Genomic DNA, 12,820 nt, shown 5'->3' on the forward strand with positions numbered 1-12,820 from the left:
CTCACGATTTACAGGAATTTTCCAAGAAGGAGACAACGGAGAACACCAGCAATTTGTAGCTGTCAGATCAACTCTTTGGGTCCGAAAGGCCCCAGACTACTCTACACGAGACCAGGAATTGGACTGGTCCCTAGGCAGCCCAGGATGAAGGAGTAGAAATAAAAGTGGTTTAAAGTAGAGCTGGTCTAAAAATCATGAAAAAAAAATACTGATTTTTTTAATTGAGAAAAAAAAAGTTTCACAAAACTTTTCATTACATTTTTCGTTTGTCATTTTAAATCAAAATTTGACAAAAAAATTTAACCAGATTTAGCTTAAAGCCATCTAACCCCTCCCTCTTCTAGTCCCAATCTAAGCAGAACTCAGCTGGACCAGAGAATCCAGTCCAACATATTTGATCCATATGAACGGCTAACAGATCACTGGAAATCACAGAACATGTCTTTCAGATTACTGCAGAGGGTTTTGGATCAGGCCCTAACTTCCCAAGAAGAAAAGCAGGTTATCGTGTGTGTGTGTGTGCGCGTGTTTAAAATATATTACAATTTTACTAAGTGCTAACATGGCCCATCAGTGCCACAACATTTAGGAAGATTTTGTAGCCTTCAGATGTATTGACAGGTTACTGTCTCACCTTCTCTAGAATTATTTTGGTGCATGTATATATCCCTCCTCCCATCCCTTTTACATATCACTTATCTTCTTAGATTGGTTTCAGAGTAGCAGCCGTGTTAGTCTGTATTTGCAAAAAGAAAAGGAGTACTTGTGGCACCTTAGAGACTAACAAATTTATTTGAGCATGAGCTTTCGTGAGCTACAGCTCACTTCATCGGATTCATTGGAAATTCTTCAAGGTGGAGACCAGGTCTCCATATGTTGTTTGTGCAACACCTAACACAAAGAGGTCTGTTTCTGATTGGGACTTCTCCATGCTACTCTGCTATAAATATTAATGAATAACAATTTCTCCTTCAGGCTTATTATACAGTCACTGGAGAATCAGTAGTGGATTCACTGACATTTCATGAAAGATTTGATATCTCATGGCAAACTTTAAAAAATATATTTTTGGATATTCCTGTTCACAAAGGCCCTGGTCCTATAAAGCACTCAAGGAGCATGTATCAGGTTTTGCTCACATGAGTAGTCCCATGTGATCGAAGTTATGCACATGCCTTGATGCTTTGAAGTAGGTCCATAAATTTCTTTTCTTCTCACTTTTCCCCTACAATTTTGTTATAGAATGATTTGCATAAAAATGGGTTTTTTTCTGCAGAGCTCATTTTCTCTTTTTGGCGATACCTCAGTATAGTAAATCTGTGGCATCACACTTGCTTTTACAAGTACAATTAGTGTGATGCCAGAAATGAAATTCCCATTTCAAATGAAGAAAAAGCAGGACCAGGAGGTCTCAAAACCAAAACTTTTGGATTTATACAATAATCTGTAATAAAAAATGAATGAAGGCAGAAAGAAAATACATGAGCCAGTAAGAGTACTGTCAGCAAGAAAAGTGCTATTTTCCATGAAGTCTCAGTGAGCTTTTAAAAAGCCATAAGTTCAATAAGTTGTCAACTCAACATGTGGGGGAAGGGAATGTTATACTTTTTATGTAGTATTAAAAGAAAACGATTTAAAAAAATCCCATTCAAATTAAAATATTGGTCTTACCTAAACTTAAACCAAGGAAGTTGAGTATTACAGATGCCAATCTATCCTAATTCCCCCATTGTGTTTAGATCTATGTCACACAACAGCATACAACATCCTGAGACTTCTGAACTATGTAGGAAAAAAAGGTGAATTATGACAAAATGTCATCCTTAACTCAGACAGAATTGATTTGCTTTAATTAGTTCACCAGATTGTTGATCTTATTTAAGTGCAAGTTTTTTCCTTCCATTCAGTGGACTTGTTTCCAGACAAAAAGTTTGCTATATTCTTCCCTTCCCACAAATGCTTAGCATCCATTAATCCTTAGAACAATAAATATTTTAAAATAACCATGAAAAAAATGAAATACCAGATATATTTAAAGTTGAAACAAATTTAACCAAGGATAGAATATAAAATACAAATATGATACAGTGGTTTAAATAACCATCAATACTGGTTAATACTGTATAGATAGGAGTCAGATACAAGCTTTTAGATATATTGTTTTTTCTACCACTTCTTTTCCGTCTATGCAGTGTTTCTTTTTTGCATTAGGCTTATTTTAAATACTGTTAACCATAATCCATAATTATAACCGAAAGAACAGAGAAGACTCAAGAGACATACCATACATTTGACAACTTAAATCCTTCTAGATGTTCTCTGCTGTGATGTGTTCCAGTTTAAAAAGCTAAAAATCATCTAATTGTTTCACTTCCTAGGGCATCCCCTTTCAAAAGGGGCAATCCCCTTATTTAACAGATAACATGTGTTCTTGCTATTGATGTTACAGTTTCTCCTCCCCACCTCCCACATTAAAGCAGGAATATTTAGAATGTAGATCCCTTCTTCTTTGAGATCTCTCTTTAGTGGGTTCTAAAGGAGAGGAGTTGGGATTCAAACCCTCCACCAAAGTATTAAAGCACTGACTGGCAGGCAGGCCGGCTGTCCGTGGAGGGAAAATGGGTTGTATGGGTGAAGTTGATTCCTACCAGTCAGCTGATTGGTTTGTTCTTCCTTTTGCTCTGGGGGACAATGTCTGCAGGGCTTGATCAGAAGTTGGTCCAATAAAAGATATTACCTCACCTACCTTGTATCTACCTGGTATCTCTACAGAGCTTGTTCGCAGAGAGTGGGAACTCCCACCATAAAAAAAAAAAGATTCAAGAAGATCTGCTCAAGGCAGGAAAAGGCATGGTCAAAAGGACAGAAAGAGAAGACATTGGCCTGGTGCTTGTGAGATGGGAGTCAAGCAACCCAGTCTGCACAGATCCTGTTCCAGCCCAACTCAGTGAAACTCTCATGCAGGCTTTTTGTTTTGTGGAGGCCAAAGTGAGGCACAGAAAGCTCTGAAGTCATCCTGGTGGTATCACAACAGCTCAAGCAGCTGTTCCTCAGGTGTGCTTTTGACCCTAATTCCCATCCCCAACTTAATGCTTTCTGGGAAGCCCATTTGAAGCCATATTGCACCCGAGATGCTTTCTTCCACTTGATCAAGGAATGAAGCAATGTGGCAGCATTCTCAGTCTAACCAAACCCCCTTTAGGGAAGGAATAGTCACTAATAGCATGCAGTGCCTGTGAGAGTTAGCTGGAAAAAACCCCAGCCAAGTCAATGATGAGAGGGGAATAGCTGTGGACGACGGGAGAAGTGCCCAGAATTGGCCTAACTCTGCTTCCAGTGAAGACAATTGGAGTATTACCACTGACTTTAATAGTAGCAGAATTGAACAAACGCTGAGGGCATTTGAAAAGCTCAGTCTATAACTTTTATAAGTTCTTCTGAAAGGTGAATTCTTTTTGAATGTCCAATACAATGTTTAAATTGTATGAGCATGGAGCAAAAATGTTTTTTTTTTCCATTTAAAGATTTTTTCATATTTTTCTTTTGAATTTACAGAATAGTTTGTTTAAAATAAAAAAAGGTTCATTGTCTTCAAGAATGGGTAACTTGAAAAAAAATATAACCAAGAAACAAAGTGAGCTTAGAAATGGTTTTATTTGGTGCATTTAAATTGGTAAGAAAAAAGAACAGTGTCTGAAATAGATAAGGGTGTACACAAGGCCCAAACCATATTATTTCTCTGGTTACTACCATTCATAGTATTCTATGCTACTGCTTTGTATTTCCTCTGTACAGTGCTTTGCTGCTTTTTTAAAATAGTTTATTAAATCTGTAGCAGCTAGTGTCATGCAGTTCCACCTCCAATCCCACAGCATGGTGAGCAGCTCCCCATTTTGTTGAAAGGGTCTTTTACTAAGATCCCTCTAAGCTGCACAGCCGTGTAGCTGCACAGCAGGCTATCAAGGGCTATCAAGTGCCGCATAGGCAGGGAAAGGTGCCTCTCCCCCAGCCCCAGCCCTGTGGCAGCCTGCACCCAACCCCCTCATCCCCAGCCCCACCCCAGAGCCCACACTCCCAGCTGGAGCCCTCACCTCCCTGCAGCACTCCAACCCTCTGTCCCAGTTGTGAGCCCCCTCCCGGACCCCAAACTCCTCATCCTTGGCCCCACCCCAGAGCCCTCACCGCCCCCCCCGCACCCCCTCCCACATGCCAGAACTCTCAGTCCCACCCCCGCCAGACATCATCTCCATATTGGTGCACATAACAAAATTCATTCCGCACATGGATGTAAAAAATTAGAGGGAACAATGGTCTTTCACCTCCCTTCTGTGCATGTAGCTTCAAGCATGTCACTTAAACCAACTCCCCCAATTTAAAAGTATTTAGTGCCTGATCCAAAGCTCACTGAAATCAATGGAAAAATTCCCACTGATTTCAGTGAGCTTTGGGTCAGGCCTACAGTGCACATTACAAATTAATCACTAGAAAAAAATGTATTAAAACTGAAATGTTTCATCATGTCATTTGAGTTGTCCACACGCAGCTAAGGACTTGGAGCTAATCCCTTCTCTTACTTCTGCGTGTTTTTTCATAAATGAAAAAGAATTGCAAAGACATTGCAAAATACATAAATACATATAAAGGAAAACTCCTGTTCATACCTTCAAAGTAACTGCTGGCTGTCTCTTTTGCTGGCTGTCTCTTCCTTGGTGGTTTCACAGGGGGATGTTTATTTTCATTGTTTCTGAACAACGCCAGGCGCACAGCTGGGTCTAGACGACAAGAACAAGTTAAAATCAGAGGTCAGATCTGGCTTGTTCATTCCTTGAAGCAGATATTCACCTTTTAGTCATTTAATAAAAGAAACAATCTCTTGTGTACGTTTTACATTAACAAAAACAATTACATTACTTCTAAAATACATTAATATATGTACAAAGAAGCAGCCATCTTGACTTGTTTATGTACTTTTAAAAGCTTTCTAAATCATCCACCTGTGAAAAGCAAAACTACATTTTGAAAGGATATATATTTTAGCAAATATTTAGAAGTCCTATTTTGAAGGTGGGGATCTCAATCATAAAAATTTGGTAAACAAATATGTAACCCCCAATGTCTACAACTTAATAGACTGGTTCAAATAAATGTGTTTCCCACTAAGCAAAGAAAATCACAAATATTTTATTATCTGAGGCTAAACTTGAGGAACATAAATGAACTGAAAGCCCTTTAACATATCCTATCCTGTTCAAAGTAGAGATGGCCTCCAACAGCCTGTGGAAACATACTCTCCATAATCATTCCCATAATTAGTAGGCTACATAGTCTTAAGTCTTCATAACTTATCAAAAATTGTTTGTAAAGAGCCAGAGATGGACACAAACATTCCCACACCAGACGAACTTACAATTTATATAAGAAAAGCAAAACAAATCTTTTTGTTCAACAGCTGAGGAGAAGGGAGTTTTGCAGTTTATTAATGAAGGGAAGAGAGGAGGGACTGCTTGAACAGGTGAATTTAAGGAGGGATATGAAGGAAAGTGAGTGCTTGAGGCACCTTAGAGACTAACAAATTTATCTGAGCATAAGCTTTCGTGAGCTACAGCTCACTTCATTGGATGCATGCAGTGGAAAATACAGTGGAGGATTTATATACACAGAGAACATGAAACAATGGGCGTTACCATACACACTGTAACAAGAGTGATCAGGTAAGGTGAGCTATTACCAGCAGGAGAGCGGGGGGGAAAAACCTTTTGTAGTGATAATCAAGGTGGGCCATTTCCAGCAGTTGACAAGAACATGTGAGGAACTGTGGGTGGGGGGGAGGAAATAAACATGGGGAAATAGTTTTACTTTGTGTAATGACACATCCACTCCCAGTCTTTATTCAAGCCTAAGTTAATTGTATACAGTTTTCAAATTAATTCCAATTCAGCAGTCTCTCATTGGAGTCTGTTTTTGAAGTTTTTTTGTTGAAGAATTGCCACTTTTAGGTCTGTAATCGAGTGACCAAAGAGACTGAAGTGTTCTCCAACTGGTTTTTGAATGTTATAATTCTTGACATCTGATTTGTGTCCATTTATTCTTTTACGTAGAGACTGTCCAGTTTGCCCAATGTACATGGCCAAACTGCCCCTCCACCGCCACGAACATGATACAGTTCTGTGGTGACCTAGAATCCTACTTTCGACGTCTCCAACTCAAGGAATATTTCCAACACACCTCTGAACAACATACTAGCCCACAGAGACCTTCCTACCAAGACTACAAAAAGAAGGATTCTGGGTGGACTCCTCCTGAAGGTTGAAACAACAGACTGGACTTCTACATAGAGTGCTTCCGCCGACGTGCATGGGCTGAAATTGTGGAAAAGCAGTATCACTTGCCCCATAAGCTCAACTGTGCAGAACACAATGCCATCCACAGCCTCAGAAACAACTCTGACATCATAATCAAAAAGGCTGACAAAGGAGTTGCTGTTGTCATCATGAATAGGTCGGAATATGAACAAGAGGCTGCTGGGCAGATCTCCAACACCACTTTCTACAAGCCATTACTCTCTGATCCCACTGAGGGTTACCAAAGAAACTACAGCATTTGCTCAAGAAACTCCCTGAAAAAGCACAAGAACAAATCCATATAGACACACCCCTAGAACCCTGACCAGGGGTATTCTATCTGCTACCCAAGATCCATACACCTGGAAATCCTAGATGCCCCATCATCTCACCATGGCACCCTAACAGCAGGATTGTCTGGCTATGTCGACTCCTTCCTCAGGGCCTACACTACCAGCAATCTTCGAGACACAACTGACTTCCTAAGGAAACTACAATCCATTGGTGATCTTCCTGAAAATATCATCCTAGCCACTATGGATGTAGAAACCCTCTACACCAACATTCCACACAAAGATGGACTACAGGCCGTCAGAAACACTATCCCCGATAATGTCATGGCAAACCTGGTGGCTGAACTTCGTGACTTTGTCCTCACCTATAACTATTTCACATTTCGGGACAACGTATACCTTCAAATCAGCGGCACTGTTATGGGTACGCGCATGGCCCCACAGTATGCCAACATTTTTATGGCTGTCTTAGAACAACACTTCCTCAGTTCTCATCCCCTAATGCCCTTACTCTACTTGCACTACATTGATGACATCTTCATCATCTGGACCCATAGAAAAGAAGTCCTTGAGGAATTCCACCATGATTTCAACAATTTCCATCCCACCATCACCCTCAGCCTGGACCAGTCCACACAACAGATCCACTTCCTGGACACTACGGTGATAATAAGCTATGGTCACAAAAACACCACCCTATACCAGAAACCTACTGACCGCTATGCTTACCTACATGCCTCCAGCTTTCATCCAGACCACACCACACGATCCATTGTCTACAGCCAAGCTCAACGATGCAACCGCATTTGCTCCAACCCCTCAGATAGAGACAAACACCTATAAGATCTCTATCAAGCATTCTTACAACTACAATACCCACCTTCTGAAGTGAAAAAACAGATTGACAGAGCCAGAAGAGCACCCAGAAGTTACCTACTTCAGGACAGGCCCAACAAAGAAAATAACAGAACACCACTAGCCATCACCTTCAGCCCCCAACTAAAACCTCTCCAATGCATCATCAGGGATCTACAACCTATCCTGAAGGATCACCCATCACTCTCACAGATCTTGGGAGACAGGCCAGCCCTTGCTTACAGACAGCCCCCCAACCTGAAGCAAATACTCACCAGCAACCACACACCCCACAACAAAAACACTAACCCTGGAAGCTATCCTTGCAACAAAACCCGTTGCCAACTGTGTCCACATATCTATTCAGGGGACACCTTCAGAGGGCCTAATCACATCAGCCACACTATCAGAGGCTCCTTCACCTGCACATCTACCCATGTGATATCTGCCATCATGTGCCAGCAATGCCCCTCTGCCATGTACATTGGGCAAACTGGACAGTCTCTACGTAAAAGAATAAATGGACACAAATCAGGTATCAAGAATTATAACATTCAAAAACCAGTCGAGAACACTTCAATCTCTTTGGTCACTCGATTACAGACCTAAAAGTGGCAATCCTTCAACAAAAAAAACTTCAAAAACAGACTCCAAGGAGAGACTGCTGAATTGGAATTAATTTGAAAACTGGATACAATTAACTTAGGTTTGAATAAAGACTGGGAGTGGATGTGTCATTACACAAAGTAAAACTATTTTCCCATGTTTATTTCCCCTCCCCCCCACTGTTCCTCAGACATTTTTGTCAACTGCTGGAAATGGCCCACCTTGATTATCACTACAAAAGGTGCCGCTCTCCTGCTGGCAATTGCTCACCTTACCTGATCACTCTTGTTACAGTGTGTATGGTAACACCCATTGTTTCATGTTCTCTGTGTACATAAATCTCCCCACTGTATTTTCCACTGCATGCATCCGATGAAGTGAGCTGTAGCTCACGAAAGCTTATGCTCAAATAAATTTGTTAGTCTCTAAGGTGCTACAAGTACTCCTTTTGTTTTTGCGGATACAGACTAACATGGTTGCTACTCTGAAACCTGAGGACAAGGAAAGAGTCTCACATACAGAAGGCAGAATGAAATAAGCTTAAGTCAGGTATCTGGAATAGGAGATGAAGAGGGGTGGGAAGAACACAAGAACTGGAAGAAATGCACAGAGTTAGAGCGGGAGGTATTACATAGGATCGTGCAGGGGGTGAGGTTGGGAAGGTTGAACCTGATGCTAGGGTTGCCAACCCTCCAGGATTGGCCTGGAGTCTCCAGAAATTAAAGATTAATCTTTATTTAAAGATTATGTCATGTGAGTAAATCTCCAGGAATATGTCCAACCAAAACTGGCAACCCTACCTGATGCAGTAAACAGTGTAAGACCCAAAGGAGGGAACCAATGGAAAAGGTCATATCGTTAGTGAAGTGGGAAGGAGACTGCATCAGCAGACAGACTTGGGATGAAGGGGAAAGCTAATAGGAAATGAAGGCAGAAAAGAGATTGTTTTTTAGCCGTGAAAAGGGTTTTAGCAGTGGGGACAATGAGGAAAGGATGTAGCTTGAGGAAGTGAAGAGAAAAAGGAGTAGAACTTAGCAAGAAAAGAATGAGTAGGCAGCGTAGAAGGATTGGGGAAGACGGGAAGTGCAGTTTTGGAGAGAGTGGGTGTGTCAGAATAATAATGTCAGTTTCTCCATTATGAGACTGTTACCAAGGGAGCCGGGGGAAGGAGGAGGAGGATTCTGTGGGGACAAAATTACTTCTTAATCAGTGAGGCTGTCAGAGCTTCTGAGAGCCAGCAGCAAAGTATGTAGCCTTTTAGAGGCGTGAGGGTGAGGGGAAGGGAGCTAGTTCTATAAATGTCAGACCCTAATCTCCCCAAAGTCAAGGTGTGTTTTTCCACTAACTTCAATGGCAGCAGAATTAGATTAGAAAATAGGCTGGAGTCCCTTCATACCAGGTAAAAGGGCTGGAGTGGCATGAAGGGGCCCTAGAAGTTCCAGTTCTGCATGGAGGAGGATTCCCTTGGTGCAAGTACTCCAGACCCAGGACCCCATCACAAGCCCTAGGGTAGAGGGCATGATAGGAGCATGGCTGGAGGTGGGGGAGGGATGTGTGTCGGGGGGTCAGGGCGGCTTTTTAGCTTCCAATCATGGTGCAATCTCTATTGGTTGAAGGAACAAATTCGCAATAAATTCAATTCAGTCTGTAGTTCAGCCGTACTCCTGGGATTCCTTGTTGACACTAGGCTCTCACACAGCAGCATCTAGAAGTAATACTTTTTACCATCTCTGATTGGCTAAGGGACTCCCAAGATCTGGCCTCAGTTATTAAACTGAAACTACTGAAAGGCACTCAGATACTATGGTCATGAGCATGGTAAAAAAAACTATATAGAAACAGGAACTGCAGTGCACAGAATCCAGAGATTCCAGGCAGTGCTGTGGTCTATAGGGCAGTCTGGAGGATGCTGCCATATCTTAGGCCTCCAAGGTCTGTCTATGTTCTGGTAATGACCTCTCCAGCCTCTGGAGGAGCCAAGGATTGAGATGTCACAAAGGAAGTGAAAAGTCACCTTAGCCTGACCCTCTATTTGCCTGGCTGCAAGTTGCATCAGCCTTTCTCTCAAGGTTAGCTCCATTAACTTAAATAAGACATTTTAGAATGTTTCAGATAACTAGATTGTGTGTGTTGAGGAACCAGACTACTGGGCTAACTTGTTAACTGTGGAGATTTTAGCAGTTATGGTGGGTAGCTAGACAAGTCAAGTATTTCCATTTTGGCAAATCACCAAAATCTTTATTAATATGCCATTCTTAGTGTCAGCAAATGCTTACAGTACTCAGTCATACTGGTGTGCAGGTTCATAACTAATATCTAAAATACAGTAACAGATAATCAGTCCTTGTTACAATATACAAGAGAATTTGTCATGCATTTCTTACTATAACTCAGTAAAAATACTGCACCTGTATAACTATATCAGTCAAGCGCATACAATTTTAATTTCAGAGATCCTTTTCTCAATAACTTTAGCTGACAGAAAAGCTATATGAAATATAAAAATGTTTAACTATAGTGTAATTCATTATAATTTATAATTATAATGTAATACACTGTAGTGTATTTTCTAGAGTTATATAACGAGACCCATTTTTATATACAGTACAACACACAGTGAGAAAGGTAGAGAAGAATATTTTCTGTATTAATTGCTTCCCCAAAACCAAGCCTGTAATGTGCAACGGAAAACCAGACACCTCAGCAGACTACTTTAGAACAATTTCAAATACGGTAACTTTCTTGAGGAGGGTAAAAGATCAAGTTACCAAAATTGAAAGATTAGTAATTCACAAAACAAAATGTGATAAAGGATTCCTAGGTTTCTTCTCTGATGTTCCTAACAGACTATTATAAATTGTTTTGCTTCTTGGGTCTATTGAAGCTATTCCAAACTTGCTATGTCTAAAAGCTTTAGAAATGGAACTTTTTCACATTCAAACCTGCCTAGTTTGAAAACGATGACCAGTCTAATAGTACAATGCATCAGCGACATTTGGGTGAACTCACATAAAATGACTAATATCACCAGAATTATTCTATAATTGATCTATGTATAAGATTGTCAAAGTAGGTACTGAAGGAGATCTGTCTATTGGGAAGAGAGCTATGGAAACTGTTCTGAGAGATTTATATCAGATAATCTTACTTTTGAGCTATGCAAAATAATTTAAATAATCCACCGAGATTTATCACAATGTCAGAGTACTTAAATTACACCTACATGGATCACCCTAATCATTGCCTACAGCTCTTTTGATATTAAAAAGAACCCTTTTTAAATCTAGTCTCCAATTAAGGTAATATTACTTCAGTTATTTTATGATACTAGTATTTTTCAGTATCAGAGAAATGGATTAGATTTATGTTTTTATTATAGACAATCAACAAATGTTTTAGATTTCACACACAGGAACTGCGAAAGAGTCAAACAGTTCAGAATTACACTGAGATCTTACTAGACTCTAGCATACTTGTTTAAATTTGGTTTTTAGTTGATGATTTGTACTGAATATCTGGAAACCTGGGAGGTAATTTAATGCACACATTTTGGCAGACCCCAGATATAAAAGATAATTTGGACAAACATTATAAATGTGATAGAAATACTATGGAAATTCTATGGAAATTCATGTTACTGCCTGAGCTGGCATTTGTTACATGACATCTTGGCAATGCGTGAAAATACAAAAAACCCTCAAAACTTTAATTAGTTTGTCACTGATTTTGGGCGTGGGGAAAAACTGAGAAAATGAAAACAAAAATAGGTATTAGTTGTGCCAGTTTTAAAGAGTTGATATTTCAAAATTGCGAACATTGCATCATGTCAAGGAGGATTATTCAGAGTAAGTTCAATGGGAGAGGGACTATCCTTTTGTTCTGTGTTTGTATTGTGCCTATCACAGTGTTTTACTGGTCCATAACTGGGGCTCCTAGGGACTATTGCTATACAAAGAATAAAACAAAACAAACAAACAAACATAGAAGCATTTTATTTTTTACAGCAGAATTTCTTGCATCCATTAAGGAAAATTCAGGAATAAGGGTATTTTAATTCATATGTGAAGTACAGATGGTGAATGATGTTCAGTTCATTAGAGTTGTTTTGTATTCTCAGAAAATCTTTTAAATCTGAATGTATTTAATGTAGTATCTTTCAAAGATGAAGAAGAAAACAGACTGACAGAACAATACTTCTTGTCCTGTAACAAATCAATCAGTTGTTTCAGTTTTATCTGAGTAGTCAAGTCTCAGCTTTTACTTCTCCTTTGTCTCTTCTTCTGTTTCCGCCTGGGTGGCACCAGAAGTATCACTTCATTTTGTCAATCACTAACAAACTTTGCCTCCAGAAAGGAAATGGTTAAACAAGTAACAATACAGCATGGCAGAAGATAGCAGCTGAAAACAGTTACTCCAGACCTCTGGTCATTTTAAAAAATTTTGTTAAAAGAAAAAAGAAATTAACTTTATTAAAGTCTTTGAATTTCCTTGATTTTGTGGATTTGATAATAGGCCCTTAAATCCCAAAGTTAAGCCAGAAACTCTGTTCTCTTGTGCCAAGATATCTTTAAGGGCTCTGTGATCTTATGAATCATAGATGTTTAGTACCCAGGCACAATGAAGTGCATTACCATCTATTGCTTTTAGATTTTTAATTAGAATTCTGCAGAATTTCATGCATTCTTAAATGGGAATATTTTTGATATTTTGCCGCTTCTGCTTGGC

At 39.8% G+C, this 12,820-nt stretch overlaps 1 protein-coding gene across 5 annotated transcripts in view; it reads right to left on the reverse strand.

The window, feature by feature from the left end:
- LRRIQ1 (leucine rich repeats and IQ motif containing 1) overlaps positions 1-12,820 on the reverse strand; it is a 182,635-nt gene that overhangs the window by 60,217 nt on the left and 109,598 nt on the right. For all 5 annotated transcript variants that reach the window (XM_048835653.2, XM_048835654.2, XM_048835652.2 and 2 more), the window contains exon 23: positions 4,662-4,772. In XM_048835653.2, coding sequence (XP_048691610.2) covers positions 4,662-4,772 — 111 coding nt within the window. The remainder of the gene's footprint in view (positions 1-4,661; positions 4,773-12,820) is intronic.

This window comes from Caretta caretta, chromosome 1 (assembly GCF_965140235.1).
Source record: "Caretta caretta isolate rCarCar2 chromosome 1, rCarCar1.hap1, whole genome shotgun sequence".
Classification (NCBI taxonomy): Eukaryota; Metazoa; Chordata; order Testudines; family Cheloniidae; genus Caretta; species Caretta caretta.